At 37.8% G+C, this 24,933-nt stretch overlaps 1 protein-coding gene across 1 annotated transcript in view; it reads right to left on the reverse strand.

Annotated features, from left to right (window-relative positions):
* Window positions 1–17,851: 17,851 nt before the first annotated feature.
* SLC27A6 (solute carrier family 27 member 6) overlaps window positions 17,852–24,933 on the reverse strand; it is a 33,004-nt gene continuing 25,922 nt past the window's right edge. The window contains exons 6-10 of the mRNA XM_050329428.1: window positions 24,556–24,646; window positions 22,704–22,902; window positions 22,037–22,134; window positions 20,922–21,052; window positions 17,852–18,849 (exon numbers count right to left, since the gene is read on the reverse strand). Of these exons, the coding sequence (XP_050185385.1) occupies window positions 18,673–18,849; window positions 20,922–21,052; window positions 22,037–22,134; window positions 22,704–22,902; window positions 24,556–24,646 (696 nt within the window). The 3' untranslated portion in view covers window positions 17,852–18,672. The remainder of the gene's footprint in view (window positions 18,850–20,921; window positions 21,053–22,036; window positions 22,135–22,703; window positions 22,903–24,555; window positions 24,647–24,933) is intronic.

Below are 24,933 nucleotides of genomic sequence, written 5' to 3' on the forward strand. Positions count from 1 at the left end.
ATAAGAGGGATGGAGCACCTCTGCTATGAGGAGAGACTAAGAGAATTGGGACTGTTCAGTCTGGAAAAGAGAAGGCTTCAGCATGATCCAACTGCAGCCTTTCAGTACCTGAATGGGGCCTACAAGAAAGATGTAAGAGAGACTTTTTTAGTATCGTGTAGTGAGAGGACAAGGGGGAGTGGCTTTAAACTGGAAGAGATTGGGTTTATATTAGATTTCAGGAAGAAAATCTTTATGGGGAGAGTGCTGAGGCAGCGGAACAGGTTGCCTCTGGAAAGGGTGGATGCTCCATCATTGGAAGTGTTTAAGGCCCAAGTTGAATGGAGCTGCGAGCTACCTGGTCCAGTGAGAGGTATCCCCGTCCAAAGCAGGGGGGTTGGAGCTAGATGATCATTGAGGTCCTTCCAACCCACGCCATTCTGTGATTCTCTGAACGTTGTTCTCAGGGTTTACTGATGTCAGAAGTGTGGAGCTGTCATGTTAACCCTTATTACTTACTTGGTTAGAGCATAGTGCTCATCATGCCAAGGCTGTGGGTTTGAACCCTGTAGGGGGGCCCCTCACTTATGAGCTGAACTTGATGATCCTTGTGGGTCCCTTCCAGCTCTGAACATTCTGTGATACTACATAAATGTCAATATTATGTTTTCACTAGTTTGTCGGTTTTGTTTTTTTTCCCCCAGAAAATACACTGCTGGTATGATTTGATTTAAAAATTGCAAGCATAAGTAGTCTTTTACAATTACTTATTTACTCACCCATATGTTCACTAGGCATTCACTGAAGCAGCACGAAGTGATTATTTCATACACTATCCAAGAAGCAAATGTGCAATGGTGCCTGCACATTACAGGAAAAACATGCAAGTTATATTGTGCCTGGGCAGAAATTACACATAATAAGGTTTTAAAAGGATTCGGTCACAAGTCTAAAATGCACGTGGATTCTGCCTTCTCTTACTGAGAGGGAATTCAATGTAGTCATACAGAGTTTCCACCTTTCTGAAGGAGGCAGAGTCAAACTGATTGCATTCACTCTAATGGAACACATCTTTGTGATTCAAGAGTCAAAACGCGGGAGATCCTGTCTATCTGGGTTCAGTTTAAACACTTAATCCCCTTCTGCGTGTGACAATATTGAGCTGGGGAAAAAAGAAATTTTCACCTCTAAAAATAAATACTTAAGAGTATTTGGTGATTTATATACAACTTTATTCTACCTGCCAGCTGTAAAAATACCCAGTAGCCAGGGTTCAGGGCTTATTTTAATTATTTGTCCATGCTTACTGTTCTGCTGATTTAATTTATTATTACAGACAGTCATTAATACTGCTACAGTAGAGGCATACAGAGTGAGAAATTTTATGGCCTGGTCATTAGCTGACTTGAATCTGTTTAGTTTTCCAAAAGAAATGGTGACAAGTAGAATACCCAGTGAATTCTATTTATTTTCTGTGACTTAACCTGGTTTCCATTTCTTAATTTGTACTTTATTTTAATTGAGTGCAGTTCTAAAATTCAATATACTTTGAAAACATAGCATGGATAGTGGTTTTGTTGATTAATGGTACCTTTTAAACAGGCTTCCTTTTTCCATTATAGCAGGAGAGATATATCTGTATTAACAAAATAGGCCACAGCGAGTTCTTACCATTCTACACTGCTGTCTACAGTGCATACATTTGAATACAAATTACCCAGTTATTATGCAGAATACATAACATATTTTAGTAAGTTGGCCAGATTCAGGTTTACTTAAAAAAACAGAAAAAGTTTTTGCGAGCAGGATGAGGCTTATGCAATGGCAAGGGATTGGTAAGGAGGTATTTACATTCATCCAAAATCTGGGGGAGGAGGGACTCTTCTACTTCTTCCGGCCATTACTGCCCCTGTTGCCCCTCAGGTCAAGGAACAAGCAGGGAGATGGATCCAGGCACGCAGAGCAGGGGCCTGTCCTCCCTCCCTCCCTGTACAAGGTCTCACAGGCAGAGGAACACAGTTGCCAGATCCCTGCACACACATGAAGGCAGAGGCCAATAACTGCTTTTTTACCACACAACTCATCTCTCCTTACCAAGTGACACCTAACCTTAGCCTGTATCTTTTGCCTTAACTCTGCCACCTTGAGTCTTTCCACATTTCAGTTTCTCTTCACCTGCAACTTCACAGTCTTTTCACAGGTAGGTTGTTTTTTTCTTCTGAAACCACTTAAGTCTCTGAGTAGCTGCCTGTTCATGGATAGTACTGTCCCATAGAGGAGGATGCTTCTGATGCAAGCAGATCTCAGTCTGTGAATTTATCCACCCCCTGTTCTGGTCATCTTCAGTTTTCTAGGTATCACCCTGAGACACAGACTTGGGAAGGGACACTTTCCAAGGATCACCGTCTGGATGTAATTGGATTCACCGGACTTTCATATGTCTCTTAAATCATACAGCTCATGTAGCAGTTGCAGTGGCTGACCAGGTTGCCTTTAATTAAGTTGCAGAGATATTGCACTATCACAAATATAAGAGTCTAACCCACCTACAAAATCCAGCATAGCACTTTTTGCTTCACGGAAAGAAAAGGGAGTATGGTGCACTGCACAGGGGAAATTTCTGATGATCCCTGTTACATTGACCTAAAACATTTTAACTCAGTGTGAATAACACAAGTGAGTAAGGGCATTTGTAACACATTTGTTTGGCATTTCACATTGTGAGTAATGTGTCTTTTACACAATGAGGAAAAATATTGCTTCTACTAGAAATTCAGTGTTAACTGATCTCCAACCATGTGTTTTTTTTAAGAAACTGCCAATCTCACACTTACAAGCTTAAGCATATGCTGAAGTTATGGAAAAGGGGATATAATCACAGCAGATATACGCCTCTTGGATGGTGAATGCAGGAAAATACTATAAAGAAATTGATGGAAAACTACTCAAGTATCGGAGATTTTAAGTGAAGGCCAAATTTCTTTAGCCCAGGTCTCAAGCATTTATGTATACACTGAAGTCTTGCTGCTAACAAGTCCATTGGCATTCTGCTCAGACACAAGGCCCTGCCAGCCACAACGGGACCTTCCATTCCTGCAGCAGAACTGAACAAGGTCATCTGAAATCAGCCTCTGGAAATCATTTGTTTGTTTGGTTTTGGCTGTAAAGGAGCACTTCCATCAAGAGCTGGGATCGATAAGGTGAGAGGGAGGGAAGCTTATGCAATTCCAACTGTAAGGATAGAGTCATTGTGAGTTTTCAGAGAAAAAGTTGAAATTCAGAATGTTAAAGTGTAAACTTCTTGTAAGAAAAAAACAGTTCAGTATTCTAACTTTCAGATAAGGATTTATCAGTTTATCAGTTCAAAGTTTCAGAAGGGTTTTTCTGCCTGATTTATTTTACTTGTTTATTTCAGTCTGTCTTAAAGCCTTTTTTATGGTCATCTTTGTAGAATGAAACACAATGTCAAACTTAATGTACTAAAATTATACACTCCCTAAAGTACTCTGTTGAAAATTTCAGTAATATCAGGTAGAGAGAAAGCTCTAGAGAAAATATTTACTCCTCTGGTGATGCCTTCTCAGTAAGCAAAATATGAATAGTGAGGCATGTCCTGCAGTAAAGAGATTTGTGTTTTGAAAGTCCAAAGTGGGCAGGTAGCTTTAAAATTAGAGAGAGCTGACAGATTTCCTGAAGTTGAAAATCTTCTTTGGCATCACCACTGCCTGAAATTTACACATCTCCAGTAAGAAGGAAGTCAAGGAAAAGGGAACAGCCATACTACTATGCTTCATAAACCCATATGCATAAAATATAAAACTGCCTTTCTGTGCAGATTCGTTGACTTTCTATTGTGTCTGTGTAACCCATTCCCCTGTGATATTTCAGAATTATTTTCGTCTCATGTCCAAACTACTGCTTTTATTCCCTATGAGGTGCATGTTGCAGATTTCAGTAGCATTGCCACAGAAACCTTTGTTAAAGCTTGCACCTTGTCCTGCAAACCTGCATTAAGCTTACCTTGTCGTAGAGGTGTACCCACATTATCAAGCAGTTCAGCTTAGTTTTGTAGTCCCAGCATTGCAGTTTTACCTGAACTCTCTGTTGACTTTAATATATCTACCTAGGTCTGCGCTGTATTTTAAAACTACCCTTGACTCTGGGCTTCCAGCCAGATTTACTTGCTGTCTGTGCTGCATACCTGAGGTGTTTGGTTTGCTTCTAATATCACCTGCCGTGTCGCACCTTTATATACAGTGGTACCTTGAAATAAAAAGCACATCACTGGGACAGATCTATGTCCATCCTCTGATTTTGGAGCTTGATAGGTGTTTTAAAGCTGCCCTGTTAATGATTCAATACCATGTCATTCAGGCTGTATTTTAACACCCTAAATTCCTTTCACATATAATAGCATTTACAACAGGATAATAAAATATGACAACAGAATCATAGAGTCATAGAATCGCTTAGGCTGAATAAACCTCTAGGATCATTGAGTCCAACTTTAATATTATTGTCATGAGGCAGAGCTAAAACATAGACAAGACCCTGCTTTTATGTTACTAGTATTAAAAATGTGAAAATTCATGTTCTTGTGGGAAAAAATAGCACTGTCAAGGCACTCTGCTAAATTTAAGCTCAATTTGCTAAGGCAAATATTATTAAAATAATGATGCCACAATGAGGAGCCTAATTTTCAAACTCAGCTGTTTTTTCCTATAGAAATGTAAAGGATTGAATTTGGAAACAGTTACACTTTTATGAGGCAGTTCAAGCTTTCTTGGGCAAGCCAGCCCAACTTTATATTGATAAAATATCTAGAGATAAAACACAAAGTGTAAAAAAGAAAAAAAAAAAAAAGAAAGAGCTTATTCAGTGAATAGTCATATGATTGTTTTCACAGTGATATGTGACAATAAAATGTCTTAGATCTATTTCCAGATAGATCTAAGATTAAATGTGTTGTGGTAATTTAGGTAAAACACATTCTTAATGATTATGTTTTACCTTTGTCTGAATCCCAAAGTACAACCGACAAATTGTCAACAGTTAGCAATTATTTCTTCAAGATCAAGTGTTGCCACCTTATGTTTTCAGGGCACAGAATTACTTGAAATTACACCAGCTGTTGGTCCAGAATTTTAATTAAATATCCTTTTGTTGACAGGTTGATAACCAAAAACGTTTCTACATTTTTAGTGGAAATGTATAAATATTCTTTGCCAGTCAGGCAGGATCTCACAAAATAGGAGATGGCTTTTTCATCCCTGGCCTCAAGCTGGCTTATGATTGTAGTGATGTTAAAATCCATTTTGTTGACTGAAAGTTGACAAAGCTGAAAACTTAGAGCATTTCTTTTGTGGTATAATTGATCTGCATCTCTTGCAGTCACTCTTCCATCATCTTTATATGCATTAGGTTTTGTGAGTTATTTGAAGTTTCTGCTTAATTTTTGCTTTGAATCAATAATGTTTGGTCACATGGGACACCAGTTTCCATAGTGAAGAGTGGTTTGAGTGTTGTCTGTACTGTGCCTGTTGCTTGCGCCACAATTTATTTTTATGTCTTTGATGACTTGCACATTTTTAGATCTAATAAGCATTAGTCACGAGCCACTCTTGAAAGAATTGTCTGTGCAAGTCCATCTTTGTATTATGTTGTTTCTCTCCAGTTCAGCATAGTGCTTCTAGTCCTGTAATCCTGTTATATGTTCAGAAGTCACTTAATTTGCTTTTTTTTTTTTTTTAATTTTGTATATAAGGCAGAAATGTTGCATTTGGGGTATTTGTAGAGTTTCCACAATCTCAACAAACATTTTGCATTCATACTTGGAAGAATTTGTATACTACCTAGCAGGCAGTATCTTTTCATCTAGTCACATCTTTGTAGTTATGTTTTCTTGTTTGTTTCCAGTTTTTCTAGTTGATTGGCCAAAGATTTATCAGGCTAGGTTCCCCAGGTAATCAGGTTTTTCACACTTTGAGCAGTTTTTCTCAGGCAAACAAGGTGTTTATTCACAAGTGAGTGGCTGCCAGGTCAGAATCCTTCCCAGCTTCGTTTCTGTCTCCACTGTTTTCATCGTGCTTTGGCATTCTGTTTCTGTCCCCAGCTGCCATGGCTTTTGCTTTAGTGAAGAACAGCTGTAAAAATTTATACGTATGTGACCATATTACTAATATCTAAGAGTACACAGTACACATCTGATGTAGTTTTATATATATACAGCCAATAATTGTAGCTATGGTAGGATGGGCAAGATTTTCTGAGCAGTTGCTTATATGGAGTGTGCGAGCCTTGATCGTGTGGAACTTCACCCGTGACTGGCAGGGGTGATAAAGTATCACCCAGGAGAAACGTCTTCCTTGGCAGGAGGAAGGAATGCAGAGGGAGAGAGAAAGCAGGTCACATTTAGGGGTGGAAGAGAAGAGTTGTGGTGACGTGGCTCTTTCTTTGCAGAATGACCAGAATCTCTCCATCAGTACACTGTGGCAGCCTTTTCCACACTGGAAGATGTACATTGGGCTCAAGGACATTTGGTAGAATGAGACTCTTCTTCCTCAAACAGGAGTAGTTCAATTTATTGAGTTCTACTGTCTTTGGAAGTGATGTGCACGGAATCACAAATGCTGTTCATTTTCTCAGACTATCACTGTTTTATTATATTAACACCTACTTTGCTTCTAATTCTAAACTGTATGACTTTTTTGTAATAACTGAAGCAATAGTTTACATATACTGATAAAAAAAGGAAAGCACTCGATGCATTTTAATAGTCAGAACAATGAAACTATTCTTCAGCTATCAAAGATGAGTTGAAATTATCCCTGTTGTCCCACTCTGAGAATAGAACCAAGCTTGCAATAACTGTCCTTTTCCCCTCTGGTTTTGCAAACTTCTAAGACAGCTCCTTGAGGACATAAATTAAGCCAAATGGCATTTAAACTAAAAGAAACCTCAAGGAACAGTAACTAATGGTGTATTTCCTACTACACCTGTCTTTATGGGCTGCAAAACCTTCTGAGCTGTTTTGGGATTCCAGAAATAACTGAATGTGTGTAAAGGGTTTGCAGTGTAAAAGCGGGCTATTCCACCAGGAAAATCCTGCTCAGGCACTGGGGATGGAAGCAAGCTGGTCCAAAGTGACCATCAGGGACACAGTGCTGCAGCAGACCAGAAAAGCAGAGCAGTTCAGGAACAGCCCAATCTCTAACAATGAGGCAGATCCAAGGTCAAGCCAAGAAAGCCAGGACAGCAGGTCAGGGTTAGATTCAAAGAATTGTAGAATGGCTTATGTTGGAAGGGCCCTTAAATATCGTTTAACTCCAGCCGCCCTGCCCTGGACATGGACACCTTTCCCTAGACCAGGTTGCTCCAAGCCCCATCCAAGCTGACCTTGAACACTGCCAAGGATGGGGCATCCACAGCTTCTCTGGCAACCTGCTCCAGTGCCTCACCACCCTCACAGTAAAGAATTTGTTCTTTATCTAATGCTATCTGATATCTGAGCTAATCCTACTCTTTCAGTTTAAAGCCATCACCCCTTGTCTTCTCACTACATGTCCTTGTAAAAAGTCCTTCTCCAGACTTCTTGTAGGCCCCCTTAAGATACTGGAAGGCCACAATTAGGTCACCCTGAGGCTCTCTCTGCTCCAGGCTGAACAATCACAATTCTCTCAGCCTTTTCTCATAGGAATGGTCCTCCATCCCTGTAATCATCTTTGGTAGCCCTCCTCTGGACTTGCTCCAACAGGTCAGTGTCCTTCCTATGCTGAGGCCCCCCGAGCTGGATGCAGTGTTCAAGGTGGGGTCTCACCAGAGAAGAGCAGGAGGACAGAATCAGTCCCCTCACCCTGGGAGAGTGGCCTCACCCTGGCCACCTTTATTTTCTGGTTAACATGCCTGTAGAAGCCCTTCCTGTTATTCTTTCCATCCTTTGTGTGGTTTAGTTCGAGCTTTGCCTTCGTCTTCCTCACCTTCCCTGCCTTCCTCACCCCATCCTACACAACCAAACTTCATGCCTATACTCTTTCCAGATTATCTGTCCTTATTTCTACTGCGTGTGCATTTACTTCTTTCCTTTAGTTTGACCACCACTTCCTGACTCAGCCGTGCCGTTCTCTTGCCTTCCTTGCCCGATTTCTTGCTTAGGATAATCAAGGTGTCTGTCAGGGCTCAGTGACACCTGCAGCATCACTCAAAGGCCCGAGGTTAGAAGCAGAAGTAGCACCCTGGCAAAGGCAGGAAGGGAGGGCCCTGCAAGGCAGCTTGCCTCTCCTCCCCTGCAGTTGGGTTCCAGACCCCTGTGGATGAAGCTTGAAGAGCCTGTTGGTGCACACAGAGTTTTGACAGGAGGTCCGTGACTGTGTAGCATGAGGCACGAAGCCTGGTTACATCACCAGGTGAACAAATTAGCCTTTAAAAATATGAATAGATTACTGTCATGGTTTCACCCCAGCTGGCAGCCAAGCCCCACACAGACGCTCAGTCTCTGCCACACCAGCAGGGTCAGGGGGACAATCGGAAGGGCAAAAGCCAGAAAACTCAGGGCTTGAGATAAAGACAGTTTAACAGGGAACGAAAAAGTTGCACACAAGCAAAGCAAACCAGGGAATTAATTCACTGCTTTCCATGGGCAGGCAGGTGTTCAGCCATCTCCAGGAGAGCGGGGACCCATTACATGTGATGGTGACTCGGGAAGACAAACACCATCACTCCAGCGTCCCTCCCTTCCTCCTTCTTCCCCTCAGTTTATATACTGAGCATATACTGAACATAAACTGATATGGTCTGGAATATCCCTTTGGCTGGTTTGGGTCACCTGTCCTGGCTGTGTCTCCTCCCAGCCTCCTACATACCCCCAAATCTCTCCCCAGCGTGGCAGTGTGAAAAGCAGAAAAGGCCTTGGCCCTGTGTAAGCCCTGCTCAGCAATAACAAAAACATCTCTGTATTATCATATCAACCCTGCATTCAGCACAAACCCAAAATGCATCCCCATACTCGACACTGTGAAGACAATTCTACCCCACCCAAATCCAGCACAATTACTTAGAGCTAAACTCCATAGTGTTAATTTAAATACAATCAAATCCTTACCCTCTCTGCTGCCTTCTCAGAGGGAATAGCTACCCAAATAAACAAGGTGCTTCTATCACATTTTGCCCTCACGTTTTCTCTTGACATGCTTTCCTCTTTTGTCAGGCTTTCACCTAGGTTAGAAAGTGTAGTTCCACTCTTATGAGGTATATCAGCCAGCTGTAAGACAGAGGAAAATGTTAGAGATTTTTAAGGAGAAAAGAAACATCTTCCACCTGCTCTTTTACTGTCGGCATTAATCTCCATTTTATCTATTTTTAAATCAGTCACCCCACTCCTCAGTGTCCCAGTTCTAAATATTTTATTTTGAGGATGTAATTTACTAACTCAAGAGCTCTTTCAAAAGCTTTTGAGCTTGATTACTGTCATTTGCAACATCTGCCTGACAAACTTATGCATTAGCAGAATGTGGTTTTCATGTCTCAGGAGATCCATAGGTTTATTTCCAGGAATCCTTAATCCATGAGTGATTTTGCATTAATAAAATAATTATCCTTTGCCTTGGATAGGTAAAAAGGAAACTTTTTTTTTCCTTTCATTTTTTTAATGGATTAATGGAACATAGAAGAGCAGGTCCAGAGCATAGCTAGCTATTTTTACCCTGCTTCTACTGTCAGGATCTTGAAGAGATCAGAATGAATAGCCTTATCTTCTCTCCAGGTCTGCCACCACCTGCACAATTAATAGATTATATTCATACCAGCAAAGCTGAGTACCAGTTGACCTGTTTTACAAACAGATACAAAAATGTATCTGAGACCTTTAGTAGTTACAAAACTGTTTCTGGAGTTTGACTTAATTGCTACAGCATGCAAGTAAAAGCAATGGATGACAAAAAGTGAAGGGAAAAAGAAGTGCTTTTTCTTTTCCTTAAAGATCTTAGTCTTTGGGGGGATTTCTACCATTAGGAATAGGGTTTCTATTACTGTATTCCATGATGGACTGCAAAATAAGTATTTGCTGAAAGTTAGGGATGAAAAAGATCATGAATTTGGACAGGATCTTATTAACAAAGAACAATGCAATGGAAAATGCAGGGATAATATTTTTTCCTCTGTGTGTTTCAGTGGGTTCAAGTGAATGGCATTCTCAGTGTCACGAAGAGTTTCAATAGCTGAAATCCTTTCCATTTTTCTGGGCAACCTTTGGGGGTTACTTCCAATGGCTACATGCTTTATTTGGGGCTTAGAAAAGGAAAGGGAAAGCAGAACTCCTCCAGGGCCAAATACAAGATTATCTCTTTGAGCTGTATTTTTTGCTAGGTGCAATGCCCTATCCTCTGCAAGTATTTGCAGTAAGAACCTCTGTGATGACCAGCAGCTGCCAGATGTGTGAACTAGCAGTTGTAGCACAAATGCTAGTCATTCAAAAAACTTGTAGTAGGATTTTAAAAAGCTGCAGTTTTGGAAACAACATAAATTTTTCAAACAACTTCTTCTGAGTGACTCCAATCTTAATGTCACAGCAAATACCTTATTCTCTTGCATCTGTGTAGAGTTATTTTTATAGCAGAAAGTCAACAAAGTGAGTGATACATTTTTGTTTTAATATTTTATTGAGTGCATCAGTGCTTTTATTAAGTGCAACAATGCTGTCTAGTGTATTGCTTGAGTTGATTTCACTGTGCAGTTCTAGGGTCCTGCTGTCTCCTGTACTGAGAATGTGTAACAACTTTATTTTTTAAACAGAAGCAGGATGGTGATGACAGAAACCGAGATACTGTGATTTATGGGATGCAGAAAGAATGATTTCCATTTAAATACTGAATAGGCTTAAATATACGGGTTCTGAACGTAGATGTGGGAATTACCTACAGTGCAGCTAACATGAGGGTAATTGCCATCCACTACCTGGCTGTGTAAATAAAAAGCTGTTGGTAGTTCCCTGACTGTCCTGAATTTTTTTTTTCTCTAGAAACAGGCTTTAAAAAGGCCTTTCCTGACACCGGTGTTCATATAACAAAGCAAGGAAGAGATTATCTTAACCAGGTCACATGTTGTTTAAGAAGAACTTTTTCGGAACATCACATAGAGAAGTTCAAGAAAAATACAGACTGTAGGATCAAAATTTTAGTTAGGGGGTGTTTAATGTTATGAGCTAGCTGAACAAAGTGAGTGACCTCAGAAATATTTGAAGAAAAGCGTTTTTGTATGCCACATTTCTCTAAGGAAATTTAGTTTTAATATAGCAAAAGAGGAAGCCAAAAGGTCTTTAAAAATAATCCGTGCATCTAGGGAATACTTACTACCTCCAGCTAGTTTAAAATATGCCTGAAAAATGGCACAGGCACTCCTTGTTGTACAGAGATATGCCAAAAACAGACTAAGACAATGATGTGTCATACTTAATATTGTTTTGATCTGCGAGTTTCCCAAAAAAACCAGTTTCTTAATGGCAGATTACAGGCATTTGGGTAGATGTAAGCTTCTTTTCGCAAAAATTGGATTTTTGTGGCCAGCAAAGTGGAAATGGAGTTACACTTTCTCTAGTCCAAAAGAGGTTTTCCTCATCTTATGACAGAATATGGCTTTGTTTCTGCAGTTATGTATAACTGATTACAGAGCTTTCACATGTCATCAATAAGTAATTTCCTCTCTTTAATTTATGGTTCTGATGAAATGCTTGGATAGAAACTGAGCTGAATGCATATGGCTACTTTTTCATGGCAGTCCGTAGAATTGTAACCATTTGCAAAAAAAAAAAATGGTTTTATGTAATTCTGGGTGAAAGCTCAAATATCTCTGTGCTCCCAGCAAATGAGAATTAGATGCCTACATGCTGGCAGGAGATGGATCTAAGACGTAATCCTCTTCTCACTGCTCCCTACTAGTCAGTTTAGGCAGTTCTTGCTCTTTGAGCTGGCTTTTGTGGCTCTTACTCTAAGGCATGTAACTCTTCCCCCTCACATTTTTTAAGACTCAGTCATCCAGCATGCTGTCTGTGAATTTCACTAAGCATTTGAGCTCTTGAGCCAGGCACTGAAACAGTGCCTGCAGCAACTGCGTTTCCTTCAGCTACTCAGCTGCAAAATGAGCAACATTGCTCCTGGAGCATGATGGCTTCAAATGAACCAGGAACTTGGATCTCTCCTGTGAGTTGGAAGGGACCTTAAAGACCATCTACTTCCAACCCCCTTTCCATTGGCACGTGCACCTTCCGCTATCCCAGATTGCTCAGAGCCCCAACCTGGCCTTGAACACTTCCAGGGATGGGGCAACCTGTTCCAGTGCCTCACCACTCTCAGAGTAAAGCATTTCTTCCCAATACCTGATTTAAATTTACCCTCCTCCAGTTTAAAGCCATTGTCCCTTGCCCTATCACCCCATGCCCTTGTAAACAGTCCCTCTCCAAATTTCTTGTAGCCCCATTCAGGTTGGCTTGTAGCCCCATTCAGCTGGAAGGCTTCTATAGGATCTGCACAGAGCCTTTTCTTCTCCAAACTGATATATATATATGTCTGAAGATATATATATATATGTGTGTGTGTGTGTGCTTAAAACAATAAAAAATGTGGAAAAGGTAGAAGCCATACCCTTGGAGTTTTAATCCAGACTTTTCCAAAATGACAGTCTCTTAGTCTCTTAGGCATTTACCACCAATTCGTGATTTCTTGGCAGCTTTATTTTTAAAAATTTAGGGAAAGCATCAAAACATTGCACCAAAAAAGTGCAACTGATGGAGGTATTTAAAAGGTGTCTTTTTCAGTCACACACACGATATTCATTTAATTAGAACCACAATGGAATTGTACTCTAAAAGTGTTGAATTTCACTGTCATTTTAGTGAAGTGGAAGACAAACTATGGCTCCTGCATGCTGCTTTTTAGAAGCTGACAAATAAATACCTTTTTTTTTGACATCTGTATGAATGACATCATAAGCTTCTCTGCACCCACTAGAGATGATAGCTGGTCATGGTTATTTCCTTGATAAAAACAGTGAAATGTCAGAAGACAGTTTTGAAGTTCACGTCAGTTTTGCTGTTTATGACTTTTTTTCTGCTGAGAAGTCTTATCGTTCAAATGTAACTAGAGCAAGATCTGAGAGCAGCATCCTATTCCTGCATACCTTTAGGACAGGGAGCTGTTAGAATGAGTTAATGCTCAGGCGTTGCTCCCCAGAGATCTACCTTCAAGTTCATGCTTTTCAATACCAATAAAAACGAATCCTCATACGTGGGGAATACAGCCCAGTCCACCCAGTGGAGATAATTATTAGTGTATAATAGAAGATACATGTGTTAATATGTGGTTAGAAAAGTACTGTGAGCTGCCTAGTAAAAATTAGTTATTTAAAAAAAAAAAAGAGGTTTGGAAATACCTAGGTACTAGGCAAGTATTTAATGATCTCATAGTCACCTACATTTTAGTAAATTCTGTTGGCATTTAATTTTTTTTTTTTTTTTATTACTGTAGCTATGTCTTGCATTTGCAGAAAAAAAATTAAGTAATTTGCCAGATTTTCAAAGGCAGCTACCTGGTAAAGCCTGCTTGCTAAACTTCTGTGCTTTCACTGACACCATGAACTTAACAAGTCCAGTGTTGTTTTAACCCCCGCTGAGCAAATTTTCACATATCAAGTATAAAACTTAAGTCAGTACTAATAATTGTTTCACCTGAGTTCCAGTGTGACAGGACTAGTTTCAGTATTAGCCAATTCCTAACTTAATATTACGAATTTTAAAAGAAATAGGGATGAAAGTATATTTTGTTATTAGCAATGAGAAAAGAATGAACTGGAAAGGCAGGACAAATAAAAAATTGAATGGAAATTGTGGTGATCACTACAACATGTTTCTTCTTGAATCACAGGTAACATTTGTCATTAATCACAAAGCTGTCATTTAGTTTCTCTGTCACCCATCATCCCCTACAGTCACCTGTTGCCACCTATTTTGGCCTCATATTGTTAACAATGATGCACAAATACCCTACAAAAACGGATGAGAAATTAATTCTATCAGACAAGTAACTGTATCCTGAAATGAGTTGTCTGGTTGTGGATCAAATCAGCTCTTTTAGATGGTATTTGAAAATCAAATATGTGCCCTTCCATACAATAAGCAATGTAAAAGACTGACAGTTCTGTTCATCTGTACTCAGTAGGTTGAACTGAATGAGCAAGACTTTTCATATTAGAAGTCTCATCAAGCCATTCACTTCTTTCTTGCACAATGTGCTTCGAATAATTAAATACTCATTACTCAATTTGCTATAATGTGGGGTTTAGGTTTGGGGTTTGTGGGTTTTTTTGGTTTTTTTTTAAATTTGTTTGGTTGGCTGGTTGGTTGGTTAATTTTTAAGTGAACTGAGCTATTTAGCTGACCTCTAAATCCAAAACTAACACAAAAAGCATCGTGCCAAACTTGGCAGGTCCCATACTAGTAACACCATACGTGCATACTTGTGAGAAACATTATTTTTGTCAGCACAGCAGTATCAGTGTCTGTTACCTGAAGGAGGCACAGTAATGAGTGGTTTTGTGCCAGTCTTAAGTGCCCTTTTTATTTATAAATAAGAATTAATCCTGTGTATGGTCCAGCTGACATAATGCGTAACCTCACGGTGCCAGAACATGCTCCAAATGGAAACAGTTCAGTGTATCTCCTTCTGCAAGGCAGCAACAAAGAGGGATTTGTTGTATTGCAAAAGCAGTTCCTGAGCTGTGCTTATTGCAGTCTTTAGAGAAACTCAATTAAGTCTGTTTTGGTAAAAGATTCTCAGACTTGGGGATTTGTTAGTGACACAGTAATTTAATTTCACTCTGATAATGATCTAATTTGCTTAGAACTAGCATTGCATGATCATATAATCTCTTTGTCTAATTAAGGGTAAATGTGTAAGGTATTATGCCCTGAATATCAGGACACAGGCAGATGATCTTCTGATGTTACCCATATGGCCAAACTAATGGCCAGATCATGCTGTCCGTTAGGGACAGTACTGCTAATAATACAGATCACACTAAAATTACTCCTAAAATTACTACTGTTCACACACAACTTGATTTGGCTGTCTGCTGAATCTTTGAATTTAATATTTGTGGCAGCAAATACTAAACAGAAGGACATTATTTGCTTGAGATTAGTCTTAAGGAATAAGTTTCATAAATACTGGTACATGTCTTATTATTCCTGCTGTAAAGATGCACATCAAATTACTTGTTGAACTGTTTTGGCTGGGGACAGGCTACTGGAAAATAAACCATCACTTTTTTATCTTTTTTTGTCTTTCCTCCCATAACCCTCTAGTATTTTTAGATTTTAAAAATGTAGGCAAAACTGCTCCTCCTCCCTTTAACTCTTTTTTCTCAAAAAAAAAAAAAAAAAAAAAGGAAAAAAAATGTGTAAAAAGCAATAGTAAAAGATGTTTTCTGCATGTCATCTGCAGGGAATTTGTAAGTCAATTGAAATACATTCTTTACAGTGGATGTTACAGGTATGGGAATTCTCTTGAAAAACCATATCTATCTGACTTGGGTGAGGAGAACAAAATGCAGGCTGTGATCTGCTTAGGAACTTCGTGGGGGGTTTTGGGTGATCCTGAAAAAGATTTATGAAAACTAATCCAGACCATAACTGTACTAACTGTATCAGATTCAGTGGGACAAGAGAGTGGACATGTGTTCACCCTCTCGGCATTTTACCTTCCTCCAGTCTCTCTTTTTTTTTTTTAAATATTTATTTCATCATTGACCCTCCTCAGATGCAGAGGAAAACTTCAAGATATATAGACTAAATAGCAAAAATAATTGCCTTATTTTAATCTTTCTTCTTTTTTTTTTTTAATACAGGAGTTTGGCAGTGCAGCTCTCCATCCACACCCCACCCACCCCTCATCTACTTCTTTACCCGTACTGCATGAAATTAAATTTCCCAGGTAACTACTGGGGCATAATTTTGCAGCCACACTAAGGCTCTCAGACCTCAGCCGTCCAGATGTTGATCTGGGTGTGAGGGTAGGAAACAAACAGGTTAGTCTAAATATTTTCTCTTTCTGAAAGGAAGACCCTTTGCGGTGTTTGACATGAACGTCGTTATTTTTCAGCCTAACTACACTGCTGGTTCAACACTTTACATATCCATGGGAAATAAGACAATTTTGCCTGCAACATGCTTCAGTGCATCTGCTGGCACTTAACCTGCTGGCTGAAAGAAATAAAACTACTGGATTGAACATAATACACAGTTTTCCCCTTAGGAAATACAGAGCCTATGGTTCCGCAGATTTTCCCTTTATTATTTTCTTGACATCGTAAGTGTCCATTTAATGTGGGTGGGACAAAAATCATTTTACTAGCCTTTGATAACAGGTTGCCCAGGCTGTCTTGGCTACACTAAGGAAAAGAGGGGAGCAGCTGGAATTCTGTATTTCACTAGTGGTCCCAGCTGGGAGACAAACCTGTAGGCTGCCCAAGAGAGCTAAGCTAGCAGAGTCCCATTGCTACTGAAAATGTACCCCAGAGCTCAGAAACACCAACTGACCCAGGACTGGACAGAGCATGAAACTTAGCACACATAAGCTGGTCTTTCTTTGCTGTTTCTCACAGAAACAATCTTAGATACTTTACAAAACAAGTGACCAAATAGTGATATTCATGAACAGGCTTTTGTTTCCTTTTTAATTTTCCTTTCCTTTATGGAAGAGTGTTTTCTTCTTTTTCTTTCTTTTTTTTTTTTTTCCATGTTTTTTTCCTCCTCCCACTTCTGTTGCAGTTAAGTGGCAGAACCTTTTCAGTGGTCACATATAATACCAAATATTGCAGAGGAAAATTAATTTTAGAAGTGCTAAACATGACAAAAACGCTAAGCATTTGATTTAATTACATTCTTTTATATTCTATTACAAGATTAAATGTGCCACTGTGAATCTCAAGGTACCATTTTTGGGGGGCAAATATTTAAAAAAACATAACAATTATTTTCCATAGAAAGGATGTAAAGTTTACTGTTGCAATAAAAATATCCTGAATTATATTCAGCACACGCTTATGTAAGATACAGAAAAGATTTGATTTCAACAATCAACCCTTTGCTAAAGATTGCAGCCTAACTTGCAAAGTTGGGTTTAACTTAAATTTGCAGCTCTTGACTAGGAAAGTGCATCTGCAGAACAGAGCAACAGTACTTCCATCTGTTTGAACAAGCACACCCCACCCCAGCTTTCTGCCTTAGCCACTTGGACACTGCCCAAAGAAACAGAAAAAGTTCATATAAGGGCTGTAAGGTCTCACTGCTTTGTAAGTTGACAAATTGTAAACTGGCAGTCCCATGAAGAACATGGTATTCAAAAATGTAAGCAAGCTTATCTGTTATTTTTTACTGCAACCTTGGTTTGGGTTTTTAAGGAGAATCGATGAAAGTGATAATCAGAGATTCAAGAGTTAACACAGGTTCTAGTGTCTTGTTAGGTGTAAAAATTAGGAAGACACAAGAAAATATAGTTATTTTTAAAATGCGTTACATCCTGCTCTTCTATGAGAACCTGATTTCACACACTCTTATGGCAGAAGACAGACAGTATGATGCCAAATGTTGAAGAGAGTCACCCTTTCAGTATTCTCTGATATTCCTTCTGGCTGATTCCACGATCCATTAGAAGATGACACCAAGCGTGCAGTGTATCAAGAGAGGCTAGAAAACAGACTTTATGCAATCAGACTTAAATCAAACTGAGACCGTAGGGCATTTGGTTTAAATAATCTTATGTTTTATTTTAAAACTTATAAAAAGCAATTATTAGGACATACAATTTAGAATTTTAAATTTTCTGCTGTATTTTATACTTATAAAATAATGATCTATAGCAGTCCTTAATAAGAGTAAGCTATTTCTTAGTCAGTATGCATGACAAAGTGCTGCAATAATTCTTTTTATGCTATATAAACAATTTTCCCCATTAAGTATGCAGATTTTCTCTGCCTGTTGTTCATCTGCTGATAAACATTTTACAAAAGTTTGCTATGCCTTCAGAATTTGACAGTCCGAACAGCTGGTTTAACAAATGAAAGATCGTGGATCATGACCAAAACAAAAAAAAATCTCAGCAGTGATGTTAGTATTTCTTCTGCTTCAGTTTCTTTCATCTTATGTTCCATCAGAAAAGTCCTATGCAGAAGAGTTGTTTTCTCGTTCCAGCCACTGTCAAATCTTTACTTCTTGAAATAGATATTCAAAAGTATATATAAAATGTAAACTGCATAAAAAAAGATGTTACTCGCATATTTTCTCTCTTTAGACACAATGTGTGACACAATATCTTTATATACTGAGTATTTTTTTACCATGTTTCATACCACATATCATTCATGTTTATGTAGTACTAAGAAAAAGTATCAGAAATTTATATTCCAAAGTTCAGATAGAATAGATTTCAGTCATGTTTTACACGTTATTTACTTAAAAATTTTTCTCAAAAGGTAAAAAGTGATTAATAAAAATAATGATAAAGTGAGTAAAGATATAAGACATATCTGAATGTAAATATCAAATATATAAAACATTATTCTGGATTACTACATATAAATACTGGTAATTTTATTGTTTTCTCATATAATAACTCACATAGGCTGACCCTTAAGAGCCTATTATTCGGTTAATTAAAGCTTCATTTTCCCTGATAAGATCATCTCATGTACTTCTTTGGTTAACAAGACATATGCTTTCTTAGAATTATCTAAAAAATAAAGAGGATCAGTAATTGTAGATGGATTAAAACCTTCATCCACAAGGCGAAATTTCTGCTGTTTGAATGTTCCAGTCATTTCCATTTTTTCCTGTAGAAGTGAGAAAGATACATCATTCAGAAGGGAAGCTTCTCCTCTTTTGCTCACATTCACATGTGCTTTTCAAAATCTTACTTGGTATAAGGTCAGTACTGTTTATTCTCATCGCGCTGGAAATCTAGAACTTGTGTTCTGCTACAGACCAGCACCAGGAGGTGTGGTGGACAAGAGCTAGAGCTCATTTCTTTCTGCGTCCCTGTGCAGTGTCTCATTAGTGTCACATGTGGTACAGCCCCAGCTTGCCCGAGACAATCGATCTCCTTCACTGTGCTCGTTATAAAATGTGTTAAACTGCACAGCTTAAGGAACGTGTGAGTAAAAACCATCACTATCAAAAGATCTTTAATGATAAAACTCAGGAAATTCCCTATATCATTAATTGTCACCTTAAAAGAGGGGTTGAAAGAGTCACATACTAAATTAGCCTCACTTATATTCAGCAAGTCCAAAGGAAGACAGACAGTGTACCTTGGAAAATAGTAGTGGGAGGCATCTCTAGTGGGACTCTCCTCTATTCTTCCTACCTCTACTCAGTCCAATTTTATGACCTTTCTCCTTTCTCCATCCTCTTCTCTTCTGTCTTTATATTTATATATATTTATATAATGTATACATAAAAATACATGAAAGCAATCACTGAAAATGAAAAATTAAGTGTGGCGTCCAACGAAATTGTCAAAGAGCCACTGCATCTGCTCCAGGTGTACCTCCAGACTGTATGTACCTGCTCTGATTGGTCTAAGAAACATTCTGACATCCTCTACAGCATGATTATGTGTCAGATCAAGCTTTGTACATTTTTAATTTCATCCCTTGAAGTTCCACCCACTACCTTTTTTCTTGGTTAATAACAGCTTTACCAACAGCAATTCATCTGTAACGTAGGCATTTAAATTTTAGTTGAAATTCCAGATACTTGATATCAATGCTACATCCAAGATTCAGATTCCTTCTGTCTAGCATAAAGGGTTTTTTTGTAAATCTCTACAGGAGTAAATCTAGACTAGGTTATCATAATTTCATAAACTGACTGCTGCAACATTCTCAAGTCTAATTTTGCTTGTCCATATCAGAACACTGCTGCAAAAGATGTCTGCCTGGACTTATAAGATAGATAAAATACACATATTTCGATTTCAAGATCTTTCACAGTCTTCTCCTTTTCCCTCTTTATTCTGAATCAGTATTCCATCTCTGGTTGGCCTAGGGAACCAACTTCCATAACTTATCTTCTCTCTTTAAATGATGATTATTTTTTTCATCTGCTCCTCAGACTTAGGAGACCCCTTCATAAGCATCTTCAAAAATGTTTCTCTGTTCATCTTTATCATGATGTTTTCAAAACACTAACCAGAACTGAAGATGCTCATCAGACATCAATTATCATGATTATAAGTATTGCATGTTTTCTGTGCTCTCCATTTTTTTCCTAGCCCTATGAAATCCACTGTATTATAATTCAAATTTTTAACTCTTTGGGGGAGGGACTGTATTTTTCCCCAAACTTGACAGTTACTAGAGGGAAGTAGTACACAAGTAAGGATGACTGATGATTACCATGGTGGCAACAGTAATGTACATTTTTAATTCACCTCTTCAATTTACCTACTATCTTTTAACATTTGTCATTAGATTACACAGAAAATAGCATTTGTTTTATTGTGCATGATCGATGTATCCTGCTTTAGCTGTACTTCTTCATTCTCTCATCCGTATTGAATAAAATGGATTTTAGATTATTTTCTCCTGATGCAATTGTTCACATTTTTTAATCTGAATCTCTTTGTTTTACAATGCTCATGATCCTAATCTCCCTAAATCCTTTTGTATGATCTCTGTCCTTCCTCGTTTGTACCATTTCTCCTGTTTAAACATAATCTGCAAAATTATTGACTTTTTGTGTAATCCCTTTCCCAGAACCCCATTAATGAAGACAGAGAATAGGAATGGGTCTAAAACTGGGTCAAGTGATACATGAACAAGCATTTTCTGTTATTCACTCAGCCATCTCTGTGTTTAGATGATGTGGATGTTTGTATGCACAGTGCAATAATGCAGCTTACCTGGACTCTTAAGAAAAGGGGACAAGCATAACTCGGTAGATAAGTCACTACTTGCTTGTACATTTGCTCCAAGTCTAATGATCTATTCTGCTTTAAAATAAGAGATGCCATTCCTGCTTTTCCTTCGTGGTCTGGGGAAAAAGAAGTGAGATGAGAATTTTGAAACATGAATGAAGTTTGACATTTTAGGGATGAACCTTACAAAAAATACTGTAGTGCATTAACAAAATGATAGTCCCGTTATCATCTTCTGAGTTTCAATAAAGATGCAAGATTGCATTCATATTTTATGTAGTATTACACATATTTGGAGATCATTCAGATGATCAATTAAGCAATAATGCTGTCAATAAGTGTGGTGGATAAGAGTAAATGGAGTCCCATTCTTGATATCAATCAATAAAGGGGCATAAACATCAACACCATTTCTCTCAGAAACAAGAGTGATGAGCCTCTTTCCTGGATTAGCCAGTTATGTCTTTGCTTCAGTTTCAGTCTCTCTTTCTCTTGCCAGTATCTTTTCCCAAAACTGTGGATCTGCAGATTGTTAACAGAGAGAGAGAGAGATCAAAAGTTCTTACTTGTTTGTCTGGAAAGAGAGAGCCCTTTGTATCTTTGGGAAAGAAAAAGTGGGTAAAATATAAAAGCTATGAACTTCAGCAGTCAAAAATAACTGCACACTTTAACCATTAGCTGGTAGTAACAGCAGAGATGTTCTGCCTTATCTTTGTTTTGGTTTGGATTTTTGATAATACTACAAATTATTATTATTATTATTATTACTTATTCTTACCTTATTGACATTTTATTTGGACACAGGGGATGTCTGGATTTTCCATAGATGTGAATTTAATAAATCTGAAATCTAGGTTATGTAGCTATCACAAATTCATGCAAGATTAACTTTTCAAAAATACAAGTAACTACATGCAAATAAAAATGCATGGCTCATTCACAATCTGGTGGTATTTCATTATATGTATTTACATTTTAACTAGGTATTAAACAGATGAGTCAATCAGAAGTGATTCATAGTTTTAAAATATGAAGTAAAAATAATTATGAGCGTTAACAACTAACCTAGGGGAAGAAACACATACAACTAAAGCTTTTACCTGGCACAGACACACCATACACATTTGCTTCTTGTATGAAGTCCAGCATTACAATGACATCAGAAACTTCTGTAGTTGCAACGTTCTCCCCTTTCCACCTAAAATGTGAAAAAAATGATCCCATGAAAACATATGGACACCTCCTCTTTAAAAAGCACTAATTTTAGTAGAAGCTCCATTCATTTCAGACTAACACCACCTTAGATTTTTCACACTTGTCTCATGGAGATATTGATCTGACCACCAGATCATGTTGCACTTCAAATGTTACTGGGTATTAGAATCCCTATACCAGACATCCAAAGCTTAAAGCAATTGTTTCCAAAATTTTTACATGTATTTAAATGTATCATCTCTAGTATTTGATAAATTTTTTTTCCACATCAGTATCCAAATTGCTTGGTCACAGCAAAATCCTCACTAGTTACATGCTTAAGGAAAGGAGTGTCCAAAGAGCTGGAACTCCTACAAAACATTCTGAAAATGAGCTATCCAACTACAGAGGAATATTTGTGACAAAATTAAGCCCCTATCATCCACTTCAGGATCATTATAAACTGCATCACAACATAACAAAACTGAACACTTCTGGTCAAAACCAAATATAACAGTATTATTCTATTCTGCATATTCTTAATGAAATGTGAAAATAAAACAATAATTATACCTGAAGGTATCTCCAATCCTGTCCCAAAAATATAGAAAATTGTCATGATCTTGAACCATTAGATCTCCAGTATTAAAATAAAGATCTCCCTTCTTAAATACATCACAGAGTAATTTCTTTTCTGTGTGTCTCTTATTGCCAGCGTAACCAAAGAAGGGGTTCTTCGCATTGACTTTGGAAATGAGAAGACCAGCCTCACCTATACAGAGAAGTTAAAAGAATATAAACCTAAGGTATCACTGGACATTTTCTGTATCTTACATGAATATTACTTACAATATTGTCCACTGAAATTCTGAGTCATTTTTACTTCTTCCTATTGACTCATCAGTTTTCTCCCAGAACTGTCACCTATCAATTGTAAGCTCTCTAGTAGGTTTATTGTCCTCCCAAAGTTACAATTAACAATTCAAGTTAATATTATGTCCCACTCCCCACATCTTACTGAGTTTCCAGTGATGAGTCTCAGCTTCATTGGCTTCCTACTGAAAAACTAGTGTTAATAAAAAGTGGGTGCTTAACCCAGGCATTAAATCCCTATTTAGTGTCCTTTCAGAAGTTCTCAGAACACTTCTTGAGAATATTCATTGAAGTGATATAGCATCATCATTTGACTTTTTGGAGTAAAATATGAAAGTTTAAATACAATTTTTTTTCCCTCAAAAAATAAGGAGAGATGGGGAAAGGAATATCCTGTTAGGTGTGTAGCGTATCAAGGAGTTAGTTTGCTGAAAGTGGAATAATGTAACCTTTTGGGAGCAAGTTGTGAAGAGTAAAGCTTGAGGGTTACATTACTTTGCATCAGAGACAAGAATTATAAACATGAAAATATTAAAAAATGCTTCCAAAAATATGCATAACTTCCTCCTCATAAAATACCTGTGCCTTTTTTTTCCCATAAATTAGTAGTGTTTAAAGTGGAAGTATTAAGTTCACTGGCAGTCTCACAGCAGACATGGTGCTCTGAAGATACAGGGCATGGGTAAGACAAAGACTATAGACAGAGATAATACTTTTTATTATTCTGAGTGGTATAGCTGGAAAAAAAATAGACCAGGTATCTAATTCGAGCATCTGCTCCCTTCACAGACCAGTCTGACATCCCTAGAGATAAATTCTTATAAAATTTCCTGTTTCAGGGACTTATTTTCTTTGAAGTGCCCACTTCTGTTTAACAGCTGTTAGAGAATCTCTTAACTCCTCTGAAAAATCTGCTTCGGCTCCCTGTTAAAACTGTCTGCCTGACCTTTAATATGACTTCTTGCTTCAGTTTCAGCTGCTACCTTCCTGGAGTTCAAGAGATGCTTCAGTATCTAACAAACACTTTGAAAAACGGTATAATCATGACATACCAGATAATTGATAAGCATTTTGAAGACATTTATAATCAAATAATTTTGTTGATATTTTGGTTGTCGGTTTGTTTAATTATTAAGCTGAATCACATCACTTAGTCAGAAACACTTAATCTCTCATCAAAAAGCTTTTGCTGTAATCCACCAGTGTTTCCTGTAGATCTCTTAGGCAACCATCTCCCTATGCTAAACTCCTTTAAAGAACACAGATGTCACTATCTATGTGTTCAAAGATAATATCATATCATCACTTTTGAGCATCACTCTTCTGTGAATGCATCCAAAGACCTCCTGGGTTCTTCTGGTATCAGCACTGGTATGTTTAATGAAGTTTTGTCTTAGATCAAAAATCATGTTGCTTTTTTTTTTCAGAGCAAACAGTAATAGCTGTTGTTGGCATATTTCATTAACACAACAGAAAGGCTCCTTAAAAAATTATCTGGAGTATTTACATTAAAATCAATAGGTCATAATATCCTATTAATATAAATACTTACCTTTCTTAACTTTTTCACACCAACCATGCTCATTTCTAATTGGTTCATCTTTTTGGAAATCATACTTGATTAAATCAAATGGGAAAAAAAGCTAAAAAATGGGAAAAAGTCATCAGTTATTTGTCTACACAGTGACATCTGGTGGCAGCAAATATAAGCTAGGAAACCTCTACTCCAGTCTTCCTCTTTTAAAAGGTGAACTCGGATTCATTTAAAACTAAAAATACTCTGTATGTAAACTTATGCCATTTCCTGGAGGTAAGCAAAATCAAAACATTTTTATAAGTCTGAATAAATAGCAACTTGAATCAAACATCAATCCCACAATTTCAATCTGGACAAAATTCTTTCTCTTGAGTCTTTTTAATGTGTTTTCCT

Source organism: Myiozetetes cayanensis, unplaced genomic scaffold (assembly GCF_022539395.1).
Source record: "Myiozetetes cayanensis isolate MyiCay16 unplaced genomic scaffold, myiCay2020 scf4, whole genome shotgun sequence".
In the NCBI taxonomy this organism is placed as follows: Eukaryota; Metazoa; Chordata; class Aves; order Passeriformes; family Tyrannidae; genus Myiozetetes; species Myiozetetes cayanensis.